This window comes from Nomia melanderi, chromosome 13 (assembly GCF_051020985.1).
Source record: "Nomia melanderi isolate GNS246 chromosome 13, iyNomMela1, whole genome shotgun sequence".
In the NCBI taxonomy this organism is placed as follows: Eukaryota; Metazoa; Arthropoda; class Insecta; order Hymenoptera; family Halictidae; genus Nomia; species Nomia melanderi.
This window is the reverse complement of record NC_135011.1, coordinates 5717125-5737673: the sequence shown is the minus strand read 5'-3', so window position 1 is coordinate 5737673 and position 20549 is coordinate 5717125. Positions and strand designations below refer to the sequence as shown.

The 20549-nt window shown below is 38.4% G+C and overlaps 1 protein-coding gene across 5 annotated transcripts in view; it reads right to left on the bottom strand.

Moving 5' to 3' along the window:
* Window positions 1-20549, bottom strand: part of Mitofilin (inner membrane mitochondrial protein mitofilin) — an 88047-nt gene that overhangs the window by 55570 nt on the left and 11928 nt on the right. For all 5 annotated transcript variants that reach the window (XM_031969946.2, XM_031969944.2, XM_031969947.2 and 2 more), the window contains one exon: window positions 14687-14915. In XM_031969946.2, the coding sequence (XP_031825806.1) occupies window positions 14687-14915 (229 nt within the window). The remainder of the gene's footprint in view (window positions 1-14686; window positions 14916-20549) is intronic.

Genomic DNA, 20549 nt, shown 5'->3' with positions numbered 1-20549 from the left:
CAAATCGTCGTAGTTTCAGAGATTCCGAACTTTCATTTGGAAGAACAAAAAAGTAAGCCTCCCCAAGAACCGCCGTTCTACTTGTTGAACGCAACAACGCTCTGTTAACGTTGTCGCAGTCTTTTTTTCTGACTTTCCAGCGCGAAAGGAAATGTCTGGAACTTGGAAACAACTGTCCCGCAGGGCGGAGCGTCGCGCAAGTTCAACTCGCGAGTGGATTCCGCGAGTTATTCGTGGCAAACAGGGCGCGCACGCAACGCGTGAAAGTTGTTGACACGATTGAAGAAAGAAGTCAAGAAGAATACCATCTTCCTGCGTTCCTGGGCGACTACGTTCGAACTTTGACGAACTATGCTGCCAATGTTCAATAACGTCCTGGTGATGGCAGCCGAATAATTGGATTCGACTCGAGCGAATTGGAAACAGAGAATTACTAATTGTGGACAGACAGTGTCGGGGGTTGATACTTTAATGGGAAATGTCTTCAACTCGGGGGATCGTTTACTTTCGTTCACCTTCGTCGGAAGCTGCGGAACGCGGAATAATTTCCGATGGCTGTGCTAGAGATATTCATTGTCCTTTTGTGGACCCATGATTTCTTTTAAAATAGATTAGCTGAGGAACTATTTTCAGCAGAACTAATTTTCGACAACATTTCTCAATACTTTAGTATTCTCCGATTGATTATAATTTAAGCTTCCATATCACCGAATCTGTATCATTAAAAATCTTATCGTAATCACGAAACGATTCATAAATGTTAATTATACGAATACAAAATCTTTATCCTTAGAATACATAAATCGTAAGAACGGATTGTTACAATAAACGACAAACAGAACAATAAATATTCTCACCAATTCCTAAAAGCAGACATTCCACAATCATCCACAAAAATCCTTCATACCAAAATCCACACTCACAGTTAATAATACAACTATTCCAAACCAGCACGCCCCATTGTATCGACCCACTTCAATTTCCGACCAATCCATTCCACGCGCAACGCCCCTTTTCCCTCTCCACTCAGCCAACTCCGTCCCCATAGGCCACTCCCCGCCACGTGATTCACGGTCCAGCCGTAGTGGGAAGTCCCTGCGAACCAATGGAGAAGCAGCGAACCAAGAGTGGGCGGAGCATTAACGATCACCAAAACTTCCACGATAAACCCAGCTCTTACAGAGTATCGTTAAAAATTCGAAACATCTATGAACTCCGATACGAAATCAATTGAAATTTGTCTACTTCCCGCTCGGTCGATCAATTCGTCATAAATCCCGCCAGTCGGTCGGGAAGATTACGCGATTTCATTGATCCCGGAGCCCAGAAACGACATTCGATCGCTTCATCCGAGGCCGGCGGCCGCATTCTCTCGAATAATCGCCGGGCTTTTATCGGTTTCGCCGCCTAACGATATTTTTTTTCCTCCCGCCCCTCGCCGCTTCGCCGTTCCTTTTTTTCGTCGGTTTTCATTGCCCGGCCGGCACGGGGATCGCCGAAATCGCGTCACGGAATTTTTACGGCCGCTTGGATAAATCCGCGCCGACGAGGATAATGGCTCGTCCGGCTGGGAACGATGGGAAATCAAAAAGCACGAGGGACGACGCCGCCGCCGCCGCCACTGCGCCGGCGAAATTGATTGGCCCATATCGGCGGAGACTGTCGCTGCGGCTTTTTGACGAGACGCGGAACGACGTTTATTGCTTGCAAAAATGTTTTCGCTGTCTGAGCAACCTTGTCACGGGCCACCGTCGTCTTGCGAGTCGCGGGATCGACGGTGAAGAATGTTTCGAGCTGATTTTCAGGGAAACTCGTGGAACGGTGATGATATTGGATTATCTTGGAAAGTGTATTGAAAGTTAGCGTTGGTTTGGAGGAATAATGGAAGTTTAGGAAAATAGAAGATACTGGAATGAAGTTGGAAAATAAAGAGACATTTGGAAAGTTTGTGTTGAATTTAGTGGTGACTTAGTATTAACGTTAAACTGAATTTTAGTTGTTATTAGAGAAGTTTTATAGCTTCTATCGTGAACCTTTGAAACTCTTAAATAATTTCTTGGAACTCCTAACAGATGAAATGGGAAATTTGAAATCTAATTAGCGCAGTTTCATTTACATTTTTACCAATTTTTTATCTTGTATGTTCAATTCTCTTTCTATCATATGCAATATAAGAAATTTTACTGATAGTTGTCACTAATGAAATAAAATAATTCAAAATCTTCAGTCAATCACCTGGTTAGAGTAATATTTAGCTTAATTCTACAATATACCTATGCTATGAGCAAATAAAAATTTGTCAGTGGAATTTTCACGCATCGAGTGCTTAGGTTTGGATCCCAAGCGTTTATCAGGCATAATAAAATAAATCACAACGAGCTGAGAACTCCGATAACGCACTTCCAGCTAATAAAAACTGTCCACTGACGTAACAAGTTCCAGTTTTTACGAATTACCCCGGGAGAGTACAGATTTGCATAAACATCGGCTGCGCGGTAATGGCGGAGGCGAGCCACAATGTACGGCGGCAGTTTCATTTCGACCCGCGGCGGCGAATACTTCATTATTAAACCCCGGACGTTTACGCAAATTCACTCGTTCCGAGGTGAAGTGCTAAGAAAAAAAAGGAGGTCAGAAGAGAAACTTACTTCCCTCGTTTCGGGTTTCATTAAACCAAAAAGAACGCGAGAGTTTCCTGAAATTCCGTTGCCATACCGCCACGAACCTTTTATTCTGTTCTGTGTATTCACGTATTTCGTTACAGAAAACATTGTTACAGCGAATGTTCGCGAATAGCTAAACGCGCAAGGAAATATAGTATGAAAAAAAGAAGTCCAAGAAAAGCATGTATAAAGAACACCGTAGTCTGAAATAATTCTCGATGTAAAATTATATAACAAACGCACAGCGAAGTATTTTATGTTCCTCCCGGGAAAAGGAAAATTTGCATTCTTCCAAGGGGTGGTTTGACCCTCTCAAAGTGAAATTCACGAAAATAATTGCGATGTATTTGGCTTGAATTACTCTTCTTATAATACAAGTTTCATAATTTTAGAATTTCCGGATTCGATACGCTTCGTTAGTCTTGTTAATAAACATATACTTAACACATTGACGACTAACAACAAGATTTCTCGTTTTCATATGATATACGTAGACGATCGGAAACGAGTCTTCTCGTGTTATATCTGTAATCTTTGTACCATTACACAAAAGCAACTGTTTTGCTTAATATCATACACGAAATGAATGTAGAGTTACATATGTCTAAACAGACGAAAGTTTATGCAAATATATATGTATTAATTTCAAAAAATTATCGCAGTTTTATTGCACACCTTTCAAAGTAATTGTAAATGTATATCTAAAATCACCGGTCGCCTAGAAAATTCCAGCCAAACATTAGCGGTCAACAATGTATTAATACCGAACGCAAATCGGAAACGCGGCACCATGTTCCACGTGAACGCAGTTTCATCGAAGAACTGACTGCGCAAGTTCGTCTTCTTACAACGGTTGCTTCTCCAAAGGAATAGCCCGTTATAAAGTTTTACGGCTGCAGTCCAGCCGAAGCGTGACCCCAGCCTCGAGTGGAACCGTCGCGAGCCATCGGGTGTTCTTCTTAACACTAAAACTAGCAGAACGGTCGAGATGACCCATCTAGAAATGTTTATTTCGCAAGTATCGAAACTGGGAAAATGCTTTTGTGGCACATTATAACGCATATCTGGAGGAATACGTGTTTCTCAGTTTTCTTAGGCATCATGGGAAATCACTCTAATTGCTGGATAATTCTATTGTTAAAACTGAACCGAGGAAAACAGATCCATCCTACCATTCACGCATATTGTCGTTTATCAACTATAATCTATCAGTACAGAAGAAAATGAAATATTGGAAAGAAAATTTGATATAAGTTTTAGAAATATATATTTATAAAAATATTAGTAAAAACATAGTAATGATAGAAGTAAATTTTATTCAGTGTCACTAAATTCGGATCGTGAATGAACAGTACCCCGTAAATAGCATTATAATTTCCGGTACAGAAAAGCGCCGCGTAAATGGAGAGACGGGTCCACAGAAGTCACCTGCCACTCTAACCTCAATTATCCAGGCCAGCGGGATCGGTTCGAATAAAATTTAAATTTACGTCTCCCCTGAAACTAAACGTGGCATCCCACGAGTTAAAAGGAGAATGGTAATTGTGGAAGTTTTGATGTCTCTGAAAGTACACCGAGAGTAATCCGCCATTTTGTTTTAATAGTACGGTCTCCCAAAATGGCGGCAAGCGTTCGAGAGTGTATTCATTGAAGGTACAACGATGTAATTCGCTGAACGATGGATAGAGACTGAAAATTGTGTTTTAGTTTACTCTATTAATTTTTTATTGTTTTCATTGTAGTGTAAAAATCGAAGGATCGATGAATAATTAAATACGCTATATTGTACTACAAATAACATTTTCCAAATGACGACTGCCTTTTCATCTAGTAGAAATCAAATTTCTCTAGCTTCTACTGTAATTTAGAAAGAAGTCAACATTATATTCCAAAACCACGTTGTTTAGAGTGGTCAGAACATCCGGTCCTAAAAAAACCTTACAGAATGTCCAGCAAACGCATCCAAGAAAGTATTAAGAAAACGATTTCACTGAATAACAGGTCTCCATGCCGAAAACTAGCCGCATAGAAATATACACTCGTAAATTGTGTGTTTCAAATTGCCATCGGGGCGGACCGAAAAGTTTAAATAACCCCACACCGCCCCTGGAACACTCGGATGGCCCTTAATGGTACTCCCGAGGGACGAATGGCGCAAGTTATAATTGCGGCACATGCTGAATACGTTAGTTCGTTTTCTGGTGCCTTGTAAAACCGCAACACGCGATTCTATTTGTCTCACCCCGTGCCGCCATTTTCTCTTTCCACAGCGAATGTTCGTCTCCTCATCATTCTCGAAGTGTCTAAGGCAGTGCTTGCCAACTACCGGCCCGAGAACTAGTACCGGTTTGCATAAAAACATGAAAATGTCCATTATATGCAATTGCGTATAATAATAAACAGTTAACAGTACGAAACTGGATACTGTAATGCTGTAAAACGAGAATTTATTGAACATTGATATCTACACTGCTATTAATACTCAATGACACATTTCTAGCGTTTCATTTAGTTTCACATTGTTGACAATTCACCTTGAAACAATTGAAAATAATTTCCAAAAGTATAATGCTGTGTATTCTTCATAGACTCTTCAAACTTTTACACTGAGTTGCGTCAATGCAACTGGCATTCTATGCAAGAATCAGAAGCCTAGGTCGTTTCGATCTTTCATTATTTCATTCTTTGCAATGATTGTAGGTTCTGTTAGTAAACTTTATAATAAAACTACAAGACTTGTCAAAATGTATCAGTATCGCGTGATATTCAGAAACGGACCAATTGTGGAGATGTCTTGAAACTGTTATAGACTTCATGAAACTTAAACATCATCATGTACCATAATCTACAGACACGTTTATAATAACGTAAACAACATATTGGTAATCTGTATAATTGTACGGTACGTTACTGCTTCTCGGCGGAAATAAGATTGAGAAACACTGCTCTAGAAAACTATCATCCCAGCTATCCTTCTCTCCATCCCTCGAGTTTGCAGTGGCAAAACTAGCCCAGAACAGCGCCGCCATTCCAGCCACGGATTTATTGCCGATGTTTTTGTCGTTACGCTCACGCAATACAACGGCTCATTGAGAAACTTCGTTGTCCCGTTTAACACAGGACCGCTTCTTTCCTTTTTTTTTTATTCGAGAACTGATGGTGTTTGACGGATGGACGCTGGATGGAAATGATATCGGGACGCCGAATGTCCCGTTCGTGACGCCCTGAATGGTCCTGTGATGAATGCGTGAAAGTTTTCATTCTACACGCAACCACCCCTTTGGAAATTGGAATTCTCGGATGACTAACGCGGTTGTTCTCATTGGACGGTGTTTGAAAGTTTTTTAAGGGAATTACGGAGTCCGACGTTTTGCTTTTGATTTGTTGAGTGTTCGTTGCAGAAAGAGAAGAAATCAGAAGAGGAAAAGAAAATGTTTAACATAAATTCCTGTATTCTAATTATCACTGAGATGATACTGCATTGTTTATGGTAACCTTGGAAGATATTATAGTAATACAAATCTGAATGTCAAGGAGTGCTTTAAATCTTTTGGCAAGATTGTGACTTAAAGATACAATATTTTTCAAGAAATAACAAAGTAATGCGATGAAAACATTTATTACGAAAGTCCATGTCATTTTCTAAAATTCTTGTCAATCAACAAAAATGATATATAAACTTAGAAAACTAAAATACTTAATATACATGGTGAAGTTGTCGATGTGCCAAGCCCGCTCCCATTTTGATGATTTTCAAATATGTTGTCGGGGTCATGATTTTGAACAATTCTTTCCTTTATATGTTGTCAACGACATATTTGAAAATCAACAAAATCGAAGCGGACTTCGCCTAAATGGCTTTTATATGTAATTATTAGTAAGATTATTATTAAACCGAGTGAAGACAGAATTAATAGTTACTACTAAACTTTCCCAAGGATAACTCTAGAAAAAGTTATAATAAGGGATGACTTTACGCGTTTCTTAGAGAGCTTAAAGAATGGATATTCTTAAAATGGAATTTGTATAGGTACGTATGTTCATGCGGGAATTTCCACAAAAAGTCCATAACCCTGTATAATAATTTTTCGTCGGGAAACCAGAGCTTGCCCCTAAAGTGTTCTCCATAAAAAGTCGAGAAATTTTTATAGCGATTTTACGTAGCAGCGCAATACCTCTTTAGAACCGTTTACCTCGAAATACATGATCTCGTTTGCAGCAATTCTCCGCAAAATAGCAATATCTTCCCTTACCAATTTCCTCCAACAAGAACCTATTCTCTTTTACAGCAATTCCTTTTTCGGGGATTTTTGTTACCAAGATTTTCTGGGATAACGGCGGTCCAGAAACGGCAACATTAATTGTAACGAAAATCTGAATCGCTTACATCGTGTTTAACCTATCAAGCCCATTTAAATATTTATAAATTAAAAAATGTGAATATCTATTACATAAGATAAGAATAAATAATATTTAACACTGAAGAGCGTAATTGTTCGTTAAAGGAAATGATTATTAATATCATGAACATTGAATTAGTATAACAACTGATAACAGAATAAAAATACATACGTTCCAACGGTTTTTAAAAATGTTAAATCTAAACTTTCTCGATAAAAAAGCTTCAAATAAGAAAATTCTATATAGAACCCTCCCCAATTAAATCACTTCTCGAAGAACCCCATAGAATTACAATGTATCATACAATATAAACAATACCCTAAACATTAATAACCCTTTGGCTTCGAGCTTCGATATCTAAAATCGGAAACTGTAAATTTACAATTTAATTATTCAACTATCAGGAGACTGACACGTAGCTTCCTCTTCCAGTATTTAAAACTTCGATGCGCAGTCCAAATGTTATAAAAGGAAATATTAGAAATTTAATAGAATCTTATCCAAGAGTTAATAGAAAATTGTCAATAGTCAAAGGTTGAAAACCATTAAACCCAATACATACTGAGCTCAATTTACCTAATAGTAATAACCACCAAAGACAAGAGCACAAAGTTACCAGGCAGAGATAATCCATTTGCGGCCAGGTGATCTTAAAGAAACTCATCTCCACGATTCGATCCGTTGTTTAGAAAAATAATTTAATCCAAGTAGCTTGAAGACACTCGCGACGATCCAATATCAATACCAACCGCGGCCGCCACTTCAGAACCCATAAAGTTAATTAGCAGAAGTAGCAAGTCGGTTTTACAAAGGCCTCCTCTCGGGTAAAGTTAATTCTTTGTCCAACTCTCCAACGCAGTCGATTCAACTCCTTTTTCTTCTCCCCCTTTCTTTTTCTACTTCTTCCCTTCTTCCTTTTTTTTTACATAAATACCTAGAACCGCGCTCCGATTCGAGGAGTATTCCACCGGAGCCACCCCCGCTAACCCCCTAACCGAGCAGAACGTCGTGACTCCTCTCCCTCCTCTTAATAAAAGTTTGCAAAGCAAAGTTTACCCTCTCATTCGATCAATATTTTACCGAGGCGTTGTTGACAGACTCACTATCCAAGCATCCGTTTCTTTCTCTCTCGTTCATCCCCCGACGTTTATCTTTCTTCGTTTCGCGGCCTGGAACGTCGAATCTCGTGGACAACACTGACTTATATTTTCCTTTCGACCAATTGTTTCCTCGTTTCTTAATCTTATGAACCAGTCAATATCGATGAGATTGTATTGGGATTCTTTAATTGTTGGCTTGAATCGAATGGTTGTTCTCATCCCTTTTTTTAAGAAATCACCCCTACGTTATACAGTCTTTTCTGAATAAAATGCAACTTTTTCCTATAGAAATTTGAATTTGAAACTATACAGACGTATAGTTAATATCAAAATCTACAATCAATTTATTTTTATACGTATATGTAATATTGATAATATTTAATAGGGCTTTCCGTAGTGTTTTGTTTTATACATGTGCTTTAATGATTACTTGTTCAAATTTGTAAATATCTAGTTACCGATTTATATAACAGTCGCTATTAAAATTAATTTAACTTTCTCCATGTAAAAGAGCCGCTGCCTCTTATCTACCAGAAATTTATGAAGCTAATAGGGAACCCGATAAGCATCGCTTGATTAATACTATTACTCTTTAACGTTGTCATAACTTGTAATTAAATCACGTAATTAAACCACCGTTCATACCTTGGAAATTCGAAACACTAAAAATTCCAGCAAAATGACTAAGCTAATAATAACACTAAGAAATTAACGATCAAGTGTCCTTATCAAACGACCTATTTCTAAGTTTTCATAAAAATCTTATTATTGTATCTGTACAAATGCACAGATTTACTTTACAATTTTCCGCAAATCCCTCGCCGCCGTTTAAATACTTGCAAACTAAACATTCTAAAACGACGCAATTCCATCTATCTGGAAGTTTCAGCGTTAAATAACTTTTTTCAAGAATGGACCCATACCACTTTAAAAATGAACGGCTTATATCAAAATAGAAAAGTCGCTATTACGTCGTTCGACCGCAAAGTATCGAAGTGTTCAATTCTCATGGGAGAGGAAACGATCGCGAAAAGGTGTCTCGGAAGTTGAAATAAGGAAAATAGGTCGGGACACGGCGAGGAATCGCTGAATCGGATATCCCCGAGATTCTTCGGGGCCGCGACAACGTGTTTTGCTCGTCGAGACATCGACGCGCTCGATTCCTCTGCGTCACGGCGTGATCCTTTCCCGTTTTATCGGGTACAGAAGGCTCGCGGCCTCATCCGGATTAACTCGAATCGAGCTTAGTACCTACACTTCCTGTGATCCCTTATCGTTTCTCCGCGCGTCATCTCAGATTAATGTTCGATTAACGAATATGCGGACCACCGACGAATCTCGGGAACACCGGGCTACATAATCTACCCCTATAATACCTCCCGGGTTAATTTTCTACAATCACCGCTTCAATCAGTTTAGCTGTTGTCCGCTTCTGAGCATCGGTTTCGGTTTTTCTTTAACCCTCCGCGAACGGAGATTCTGTGAAATCTATGAAACATTCAGAAGACGAAGCTAAATTGTATGTCAATTGCTTGGATAATAGAAAGAAAGGAAACTACGCGTTGTTTGAGGCAATTAAACCATTTGTTTGTCAGTCCTTCTAACACAACTTTGTCTCGCCGAAATGTCGCAATGAATTGAATGTGTAGTAAAATTAATCCGGAAAAAGTTTGCGTAATAGTGTACTATGAAATCATTTTTAAAAATGTTAGTTAGCAGATAGTAACGAGTAGTATGTTCCTACTTCTTGCTTTTGAATTTCTAGTCAGTGTTTCTTCTTGGATGGAAAGTAAAAATGAATATTATAAAAGTATTGTCAGTTTCAAACAGATTATATAGAAAATGGCGCTGTATTTTCTGTAATAGGATTGCATCGAGAATCAAGAATCGAGAATTACAATTAAATTAGTTGAAACACTCCGAAATTAATCACAGGAAGCGGCCCAAACTAAAAAGTAATACGAAAAACGCATACAAAACTCGCAATTCCGACCAAATAAACACAATTCAAATATTCCAACGTCCGCAGTCTACCCTCGCCCGTTCAACCGATTAGAAATCGTTCCCCGCCTCGACTCACTAAATAATTCCGCTGCGTGTAACGAATCGCACGAGGGGCCAACTTTAATAGCAGGAACGTGGAGTGCCCGATCCGTTGGGTTACGGAAAATATTATATCATTTCCAATACGGGGGCCTACGACGCTCGAATATTAATAGGACGGGTCGGAGTTCGGTCACGTAACGCCACGCCAACATTTCCATGCTCTGTTTCTTTTCCCGCGACCCCTCGGCCGCTGCGGGGCAAGTTATGGCGGCAATAAGTAAAACAGATTTCGCGGGAACTGCCGCTCCGGCAAGCCCCGCGAATGATAATTTAACTTCGTTAACGTTTATACAGTTCCGCGAGTTTCCCCCGCCCCGTACCCCCGCGTTTCCCTCGTTATTATATCCGGCCTGGAACTCGATCGCCAACGGGACAAACAAGCTATTCTCGCGTACTTTCCTTTCTTCTTCTTTTTCTTTTCCGTTTCCTTTCGTTCCTGTCTTTTCTCCTTCGGAAAAAAAAAGAGTCCGCGAAAAGTTGCCGGCCGATATTGAGTTTAAGAAGCTTGAAACTATGTTCCCGTCCACGGGAAAGTTTGCTCTTTTTCTCGGTGAATGTCGCTCCTTTTTTGTCCTCGGTCCCTTGCGATACCGTGTCTCGCCGGACTTTATTATAACTGCCGCGGAATTTAATATGGCGCGCGATTGTGGGTCGCGGGGATCTTTGTTGTAGGGTATTAAATTGTTTCGCATGCTGATTTCGGTAAACGATAGTCCTTCTTGTTCTTTGGTAATCTTTTTTTCATTGAAACCGACGGAGATCGCTTTGCGCGTAGTAAACTTGAATGGGGATTTTATTAGTTGAGAGATATTGTGTTGTTCAATGAGAGGATTGTCTTTTACTTAGTCTTCTTGAAGCTGTGAATTGTGATTTTTTAGTTTTTTCGTTGTATAGGGTGAGCGTTTGCTCGACGTAAATGAATTGTTTTAACTGTTATAGTTTGTGGCTATATGTTCAACTTCTAATCGTGCGTTTAGATGTTGCATAGTGGAACGATGAACTTCTTTCAGTAGCTCTTTTAAGTTCATCTAGAATATTCTTGGATATGATTAATTACAGCAACGTGTTTGCTCGAGTTTCACTCGCGATACTGAATCTCGGGTGGAAAAGTAGTTTAATATTCGACCCTGCACGCTCCTCCAGCAATGTATCATGGAACCTTTCAATGTTTTCTAAACTTGTTTCCTCCATCGTCGTAAATTCCAATGTTAATAAGCTGATTTGGGAACTGTACTGACTCAGTCTCTTAATTCTCATGCTCGTGTTCTTCTCGTGTAAAATATGTAGTTTTAAATTTATCTGTAGAAACTAATCTAATCTAAGACTCTATTCGTCTAAAAAAAACTTTTACTTTGACCTATAATATCGTGTCACTGGCGACGAAAGTTTTAAACTAAATTTGACAAACCTGAATGTTATTTTTTTTAATATAAATTAAATATTACAGCTTTTTAAAACATGGATACTTCGACCACCATGAAAGCACAAGCACGAAGCCCGTAAGCGTATTAAAATCAAAACACAGTCACGAGAAACTAGGACCAAGTTTATCGCCGAAATATCATTGTAAGGCTGTACTTTCATTCAAACTTAAAAAAGAATATTATAGATCAAGGAGTTAACACTATGTCTACCGAAGGCGTCAAAAGACACCCTTCAAATTTCAAACTTAAAATTATTTTCCAAGTTTAGTGACATATTCTGAATTGACTTTTCGGCTTTTCCAATAACGATTATAAAATTAACTGTGGGAAATGTCCAAAATTCAATTGAAGAAGAATAATTAAACTGAGAAAATAATTGTAAGTTAAAATTTCAAAAGGTGTCTTACGACGAACCCTTTGCATTCGAGGGCCGCCTTACAGTCACCTGATTCGACGCAGCGAACTTATAAAATTTTCAATTCAATATTAAACCTTGCGTACTGTATCAACACATAAAACATCGAAGTAAAATAATTTTGTCTCTTAATTTATATATGATAATCAATTGTGTTAGTTGCGAAAAATATCGTAATACTTAGTCAGAAGGTAATAAATATTTTTAATGAAAAATATTGTCGAGTGCGAAGGGTTAACATCGACTAATAACAATAATCCTCCACCGAACGCGGTAACGCCAGAGTTGTCCAAGGCCCTCCAGAACAAAATGTAATCGCGATTCGTTTCCGGGCGCGGGCTCTTAATTTCGCGAGAACCTCAGTCCTCCTCTGGGAGGGCCTGGCAGCGAGCTCTGCTTTAATCCGATCGGATCTAACTTCCACGCGAGCGCCGTCACGGCACAAAGTGAAAGAAAAACGGCCGCCGGGGGATCGGGACGTCCCAAAAACGTCCCCCGGAGGGACACGGGCGGACCGTCGCCCGCGCAATACTTAAGGCGCTCGTTTTTGCCTGTGTAATTAAGCGGCACGGGACGAAATAATGGCCGGGGAGGACGTGGGACGGGGGCAGTTGGGGGTTAGACAACAACAAAGGCGAATCTCTGGTCGCTACGAGCAAGGACAAAGCACTGCCAGCGTTGCGGACGTTCACTTAGCGCTTGGACTTTATTTGGTGTGTATACAGGGTGCACCATAACGCGTGGGACCTAATTAGGAAGAGGGAGGAGGGGAGAAATTAAAATAGGTCGTGTGATGGTAATTTCTATTTGAGATCACTAGGCAAATCGATTAACACAAAATGAAAAATAGATGTGATGCTGTAGTTATATATCGATTTTGAAAATTTCAATAATAGTCATTGTAGAATGCATTTTACTTTATTGTTGCAGTTGAAATCTATTGATCATGGAAAATGTGTGGAATGGTATATGCTTGAGTGATTTTTATTGTTATCGCAGTTGTTACATGGACACGACTTTTAATTATTCGCAATTCAGTTGTTATGAAATTTGTTTTAAATGTGTACAGTTAATTGAAGAATTGAGTAATATGCACTTTGTACGAGGTTTTTGGAGAATTGAAGTTGAAAGATTATAGCAAAACGTGTGTAGATTTAATTTATTCGAATACGAAATTGTAGCTAGTTATATTTTGTGTGCTATATTGTCACAGTAATTACAATGAAGTACGAGAGCATTGCAGTTGAAAAGTTATGGCGAGAAGAATATCGCACATGTTAGATTTAATTTATTCAAGTGCAAACTATATCCAATTATGTTTTGTACATTACTTTGTAGTATGTAATCTTATGTAAGTGTTATATAATAATATTTGATAAATTATATGATATATAAACCTTGTTCCCTATCGAATCCTGCGTTGACACCGATACATTATGGTGCACCCTGTACTATATTAGGTCCCGCGGGCGGTCTCGCTAGGGGAAAATAGATGGCATCGAGAGTTCGGTGGAAATTACTCTTTAAATAAAGTTTTAATTGCTCGAGAGCTTTTCAAGAGCCCCGCGAACTTTCGAAACTAAACGTTCTCCGAGTTATGTTTCGGAACGATCCTCGGAACTCTGTTTATTAAATGAGGAGGCAGGTACGAAACGTACACTCTTTGAAAGTCGAATTAAATTATAGTGTACGAAGCAAACGCTAGAGTTCCCCCGTTCGAATCGGTTCCGCCGTTGAAAGAACCGCTGTTTGATTTTCAAAGGCGGAAGATGTAGCGAAAATATTCGAGAAACCCGAGGAGATTATAGAATTCTATGGGGAACGTGTAAACACGTTTATAAAGAATGAAACTGTTTCTTTTTCCTTAATTCTTTTCCAAACTTGATTCTTGCGCAATGTTTCAGCCTATTTACTATGGAATTTATAAATAAATTCATGTGCTTCGATGGGATTTTAATCTTTTATAAAACAGACCATTCGATTGTATTCCAATCGTTGTGTGTTCTTTGAATTTTCGAGGTTTTCGTGATATTGTAATCATAACGTATGCAAACACAATTTTAGTGCTTGTCAATATTTTCAAATGAATCACTGCTATATTAACACTAGAACTATCAAGCAGTCAAGTTGACTTTTCAAAATTTTTCTATGGAAACTATAAGAGTGCATCTATCGAGACTTCGGTTACTCAAAACTTAGTTTGGATATTACTAAAACAATTTCTTTAGAAATTTCTTAGAGAAGGATCTGTTGATTTTTCAATAATTGTAAAAGAATTTAGAAATGGGTCATTTCGACCCATCGAGTAGTTCTAATGTTAAACTACCATTAAATTATAGAACGTACAAGTTCCAGAGAGTAAAACTGAGTATTCTGTTCTTCGCGAGTGATTAAATTAACATTCAATTCCATTAATAATTCCAATAATTTATAAAGAATATATTATTCTTTGTATTTGTAAATAATAACTATTATACGGATTGAATATTAGAATTAATAAGTAAACATGCGCCAAATTCGTATCCGATTCCGAATGCACACATTTTTAATGAAATTAAAGTGTAAAGGGAAACTCACCCTTAAGCGCCGTTTCGAGTCCACGTAATCTGCCAACAATGGAAGCGAGCTGTGACTTGTACTTCAAACTGTCGGCCTCGGATTGTTCGTTGAGTGCGCGGTTCAGATTTCTCTCAGCCTCTCGCTCCTTTACCGTGAGTGCCTCTCGAAGATGATCGGTGTGCACCTGCTCTTGCAACTTCAGCTGCCGCCGCATCTCGTCTTCGAAGTTCTTCTGCTCCTCCAGAATCTGAAAATGAATCGAAACGATCCGATTTATAGTCGTTGTTCTTCTTGCAACACTGTGGGAAAGTTATTTCCTTTGAAAAAATTGATAGACACCAGATTCCTACACTTTTGTATAAAATACAAACTTAAGAAATGCAAGCAAACGTAAAATCTCCACTTTAATGTAGTACAATCAATAATAGAGAGACTAATTTTTTGTTATTTTACATTAAGCGTCATCAAGAAATTAATTTCATTTAGCATTACGAAATTTATGTGTAATACTATCGATCAGTTTACTATCAATCTAACACCGAAACTAACGAATTCATGTACATACTATAAAATAGAATATTAACCCCTTTTTCATACCAAAAGACAACTGACCAACCCTAATGTCCCCAAATTAGTTCACGAAACCTCGAAATCCACTAACAACGAGCAAACTCTATAACGTTCTCCGTTAAACTGACCAGAAAACTAAGAGGCAGCGGTGAAGTTCAAAGGACAGACGCGAAAGGCGAAGTTTAATCCGTCAAAGGCGAGGTTTCGAAAGGACGGGGACCATGACGAATGCAGACGTGGATATGAAGATATTCCCGAGGAGAAAAGTGTTTCATAATATTCCGCGACTGAGCTTAATAATTCTGATCCCGTTGAAAGCCTCCCCGGCGGCTCGTCTCGCGTCTTATAAACTCGGGGAAATAAGGGTGCACTTGGCCCAATCTTCAACGCGAAACAACGTGAAACAAAGGGAGCGAGGCAAGCGGCAACCGAAAGAAGAATACATATTCCTGTTTCGTTGTATCTTCTCCCTTTTTTTCCGTGTCCCTTGCGTTCCCTCTATCTCGATGCACTTGTTTCGCGAATGTGTACGTCCCCGTTCCGAATGCCGTGTCTTGGAACACAGAGGGGTGGTTTCGTTCGCTGCCTCGGTTTTTGTCCCACATCGCTGCAGTCTTGCCTCTATCCAAGCTTTCCAGTACTGATGAATTTTAACGCGTTCTTGCTTTGGAACGTACACTGGAGCGAAAGTATTTCTGTGTAAACTGCTGATTGAGCTAATACCGTCCAATGGGGTGGGAGATTTTTCTAACCGTGGGAGTTTTTGTTTTTGTGTTACGTTTTAATTGGAAATTGTTCATTGCAGATGTGAGAGTTAGTCTTGGGGAATAATGTAGTAGCAAATAGTTCTTGTTGTATTAACCCTTTGAATTATAATATTGCGTTAGGTATCACTTCGTCCTTTCATGTCTGAATTGAATATTATTTTTCTATTATTAATTGTAATGCTACTGAGTAAACGTAGATATAGAATAAGTGTAGAATTTTCCTCTGTTTCTAATGGACTGTGAAATCTCTGTTGAGCGCAATTGGAAAAGAAATCATAGGGCAAGAGGTTAATGTAACGTTCCTTGACGTAAAAGTATTATTTTAATGTCTAATGAAACTTCTAATTGAATTGAACGAATATTAAAAATAACGAGTTATCAACAACGAAATGAATTTATCTATTCTCCTAAGAAATCATAAAATTATATAACTACATACTATACTTTATATATATCTTAAAAAATATGGAATTTTATGTTTACTATAGAATATATAGGTGTTTACTTTGTCAGTTATTATATTGATGACAAAGAAACAGTCTTCTATTACTAAACATCTACCATGAGAATTATAAATGCATAAAATCGGTAGATTGACAGTAGAACTACTAGAAAGGTCAAAATGACACATTCCAAATTCCTTCTTTTAATTATTGAAGAAACACCATTGAAGATCCGAGAAATAACTAAAGAAATTGACTTAGCAAGGCCTCAACTGAATTCTGAATCAACAGATGCACTCTTGGAGTTTCTACAGAAACATTTGAAAAATCCAATTTGACTGCTCGCCGGTTTTAATGTTGACAGTTGTATCTGAACCAGAAGGAAATCACTGCTCAAGGTAAATTGATGATCATCCCCTGCGCGTTACCTCTGCCCTGTTCATTTCGCGGAGAGTTACATACACGTACACGTTCCCTGTGCGTCAAGAATCTTCTTAAGCGAAGCTGTCTAACATGAGATTCAGAGCTTAGGAAACTTCAATCACCTCGGCAACGTCGGCGCATCTCCTCTGCCTCGGTTATTTCCTTTATTCTGTTTCCACAGACACGCTATTATGTTTAAGTACCCGAGAGTCGCCTGATTCCGATTTTCCCTGCGCGTCCCGCGAGCTCTAACCGGGTTGTTACTTTCCATTAACGATGCAACCACTCGCCTCATAATTTATTAATGTCCTTTATGCTCCATTTTCTCTGCCGAGAAACTTTTAACATCGAATAACTCTGGCGGATCTGACTAGACTATTATCATACGGCAAGGCTGACCAGTTATTCTCGCGAAAGCGGCAATTGGTTGTAAAAAAATTTTTTAATGGATATTTACGTGTAAACCTGGTAATTCAAACTTGTGAATCGATATAACAAATGAGTTAGCTGTTTGATCAGTAAGAATACTTGAAAATCAATGTTAACGATAAAATCAGTGAGTGGCTGTTATAGATAAAATTATTTTATGGAGCCAGTAAACGTGTTCGTTCTGCTTATCTCTATAAATGATTGCATCGAGAAAGCAAATTTCTGTTTATCTTAGGAAATTTTATCTTTATATATAATATAATATATAAATTATATAATGAGTATTATAACGTAATTGATACAATGAATTTTAAAATATTGAGTATATGATAATATAAGTAATTATAAGTTATTAATTATATAATAATATAATTATGTATGAAGCGTGTAATATTATAATTAATTATATAATAATATAATTAATATAATATTACACGCTTCATACATAATAAAGACCCACAATTGTACAAAGCAATGAATGGTCCTTGACAGTTGCAAACAACGCGTATTCAAGAGAAGAAAATAACGTTTTCAATTCCACCTACCCCTCCTGTAATTCTAAAGTTCCCTAACGAGCCGAAGCAAGTTTTTATCTAACACGCTGATCGCTAGACCACCGGTTCACGAACAATAGTAACAAGCAAAAAAGTCACGGAACGGAAGCTACACAGACCCAAAATTACCCCGCAGTCTTTACCACGGCGAACTTATCCAATTTTCCAAGGCCAGGTCACGTCGGAAATTAATTTTCTAGATCCGGAATGAAAGTGGTATCTCGCACGTACTCTCGCGTTTTTCGTGTCGTCCGCGTCGCTAAATGACACGGACTCGTGTAACTGTGCACTAAAGCCGACCCTGTTGCGTTTCAGTAGATTGTAACATGAATAAACGGTTGTAAGCGTATGCCTTCTGTAACTTTAGGAATTCTCTTACGGTCCATGTTGAAAATTAGTTTCTAAAACTGAAACCTGCCGTGGATGATAATGATTATGTGATTTCCGATGATAGTCTTTGATAATAAAATACTAGTATAAAATGGTGTATTTTTAAAATCGTCGATTTATCGAGTTAAAGTCTGTTATCGTATTAAATAGAATTATTAACGCTGGTAATCATTGATGTAGGTCTATATCGTGATAATCGTGATTTCTGATGATAGTCTTTGATAATGAAATAGCAGGTAATGGAACAATTCTGAAAATGGCCAATTCATACAATAAAAATCTAATTATCGGTGTATTAGGATTGAATCTAATTAATAGATTAACACTAAAACAACCACTCAATAGTTACGGTCAGTTAAACTCTTTCAAATTCTTCTATAGAAACTCCAAGGATTAATTGCTTTTCAATTCAGTTTCATCTTCAGAAACATCTGTTATCTTTTTAATAACTACAAAACGAAAAAATCGGAAATAAGTCATTAAAGTCCATAGATTATTGCTATGGGTTTTCAATGTTCGTCTCTCCTTTCGTTTCTATTTCCAGTAACAGATATTTATCCTTCAACTGGTTTACCTTCATTTCATAACTTGCTATTCAATTAGCGTAATAGGCGTAAAAGAAGAAGTGAAGTAAAAATAGAATATTTTTAAGAACCTTGACATCTCGAGCGTTCGCGTAAGGCGTTAACGAAGGAAAAAAACACCTCTTTATCTACGCGTTGTCTCGGGAATCATCTCTCGAGCAACGTATCGTACTTCATACGCCTGCGGATCCTTGTTCCTGCGACGATTCAGGAACATCGGGCAGGGTCACGCGGCCTCTATGTACCCACCGACAGCGTCGTGTCAATAATTAACGCCCGGCTGGCACGACAACCACGCGCTCGCTCACCTCTACAGGAAGAGAGATCATCGACAGGTCTGCGAACATTGGCAGTTGCGATGCAACGTCAAATCCTTCGATTCGCCCGACTGATGATCCCAGCGATCGCTGGTCTTGGGGACCAGAGCGCTCGTTATCCGGGACTTTCCATTTACAACGGCTGCTTGACACGTGATACTAGAGCATCGTGACGTTTTGCAACGTTCCGAGGTTTAGTGACTTGAATAGTAATTTGGGAAGCTGGTTTATATTGGGTCATCCCGTAAATATGGTTTCTTATGTCTCTTTTATATATGAAGATAAACGAAACAGTTTTTAACCGAAAACATATTCTTCGTTATCTATAAATTGTCTGATGCATTATGATTATTTAGGAAAGTTTATCTTTATTTTTAAATAGTATGTTTGACTTCGTGTCATTTCGTTTTATCTGCTAATCTTTGGTATATGGTGATTGTTAAGAGCTAATAAAACAATTGTGTTCTAATAGCTGACACATAAAGTAGTTTATATATTTATATTATTGTGTTGCTAGTTTATTAGTAAATAAGAATATTAAGTAGCTATGGAACAAAAGTGGAAAATTGCTAAATTAATTACAGCATGAATTACTCATTTATTAACATCCAAAAGAGAATAGATAATATATTTTATTATATATTACTTTGATCGATAATAAACTTGAATTTTATGTACAATAAGAAATCAAACTGAAAGAAACTTCCTATACGAGAGATCGACAGAAAAAGGGTCGCAAATGTTCAAACGAAACAAGCAGAACGAATAGACGATCCTATCCATGTTTTCGTCCGGAAACACTCCTGTTATTGAAACAAAATGCAATTCGATGACGGCCGATTACGGAGCACACCGTTGAATATTAAAATATCGACTGGCATCGGAATCGCAACTATCGACACGGGATGCACTCTTCGAGCTGAAACTGTTACGGAACGGACGTCTTTTCAGCCGGCGTCGATCGGAAATGGACGTATCGATCGTCGACCATCAGTTTCGTGTTATTAAACTCGATCCTTCCAGGCGATCCAGCTAAGGAACTCCGCGAGGCGTTGAAAGGCACGATTACCGTCTTCGACACGAGAGCTCGACGAAGTTTCCCGTTGCCGAATCCGAAAGTTACTCCGTGGAAATCGAGGATATAAGTCGATATCGTCGGTGCGCTCTCCTGAGCGGAATAAATCGCTTTAAAAACTCGGAATCAGGAGCGACGCGACGCTGAGACGTCTGTCTGATAGTTCAACACTAACCGTACTAGCATTTTTCCTACCGCGACTATGTATTCGAATAACTGGCTGCAAAATAGAGGTAAACAAATTACATGATAAATTTTTCTTACAAACAGAAGCAAAAGGAAGGATGACAATTGAAAAACCAATTAATCGGACAATATAGGAATGGATA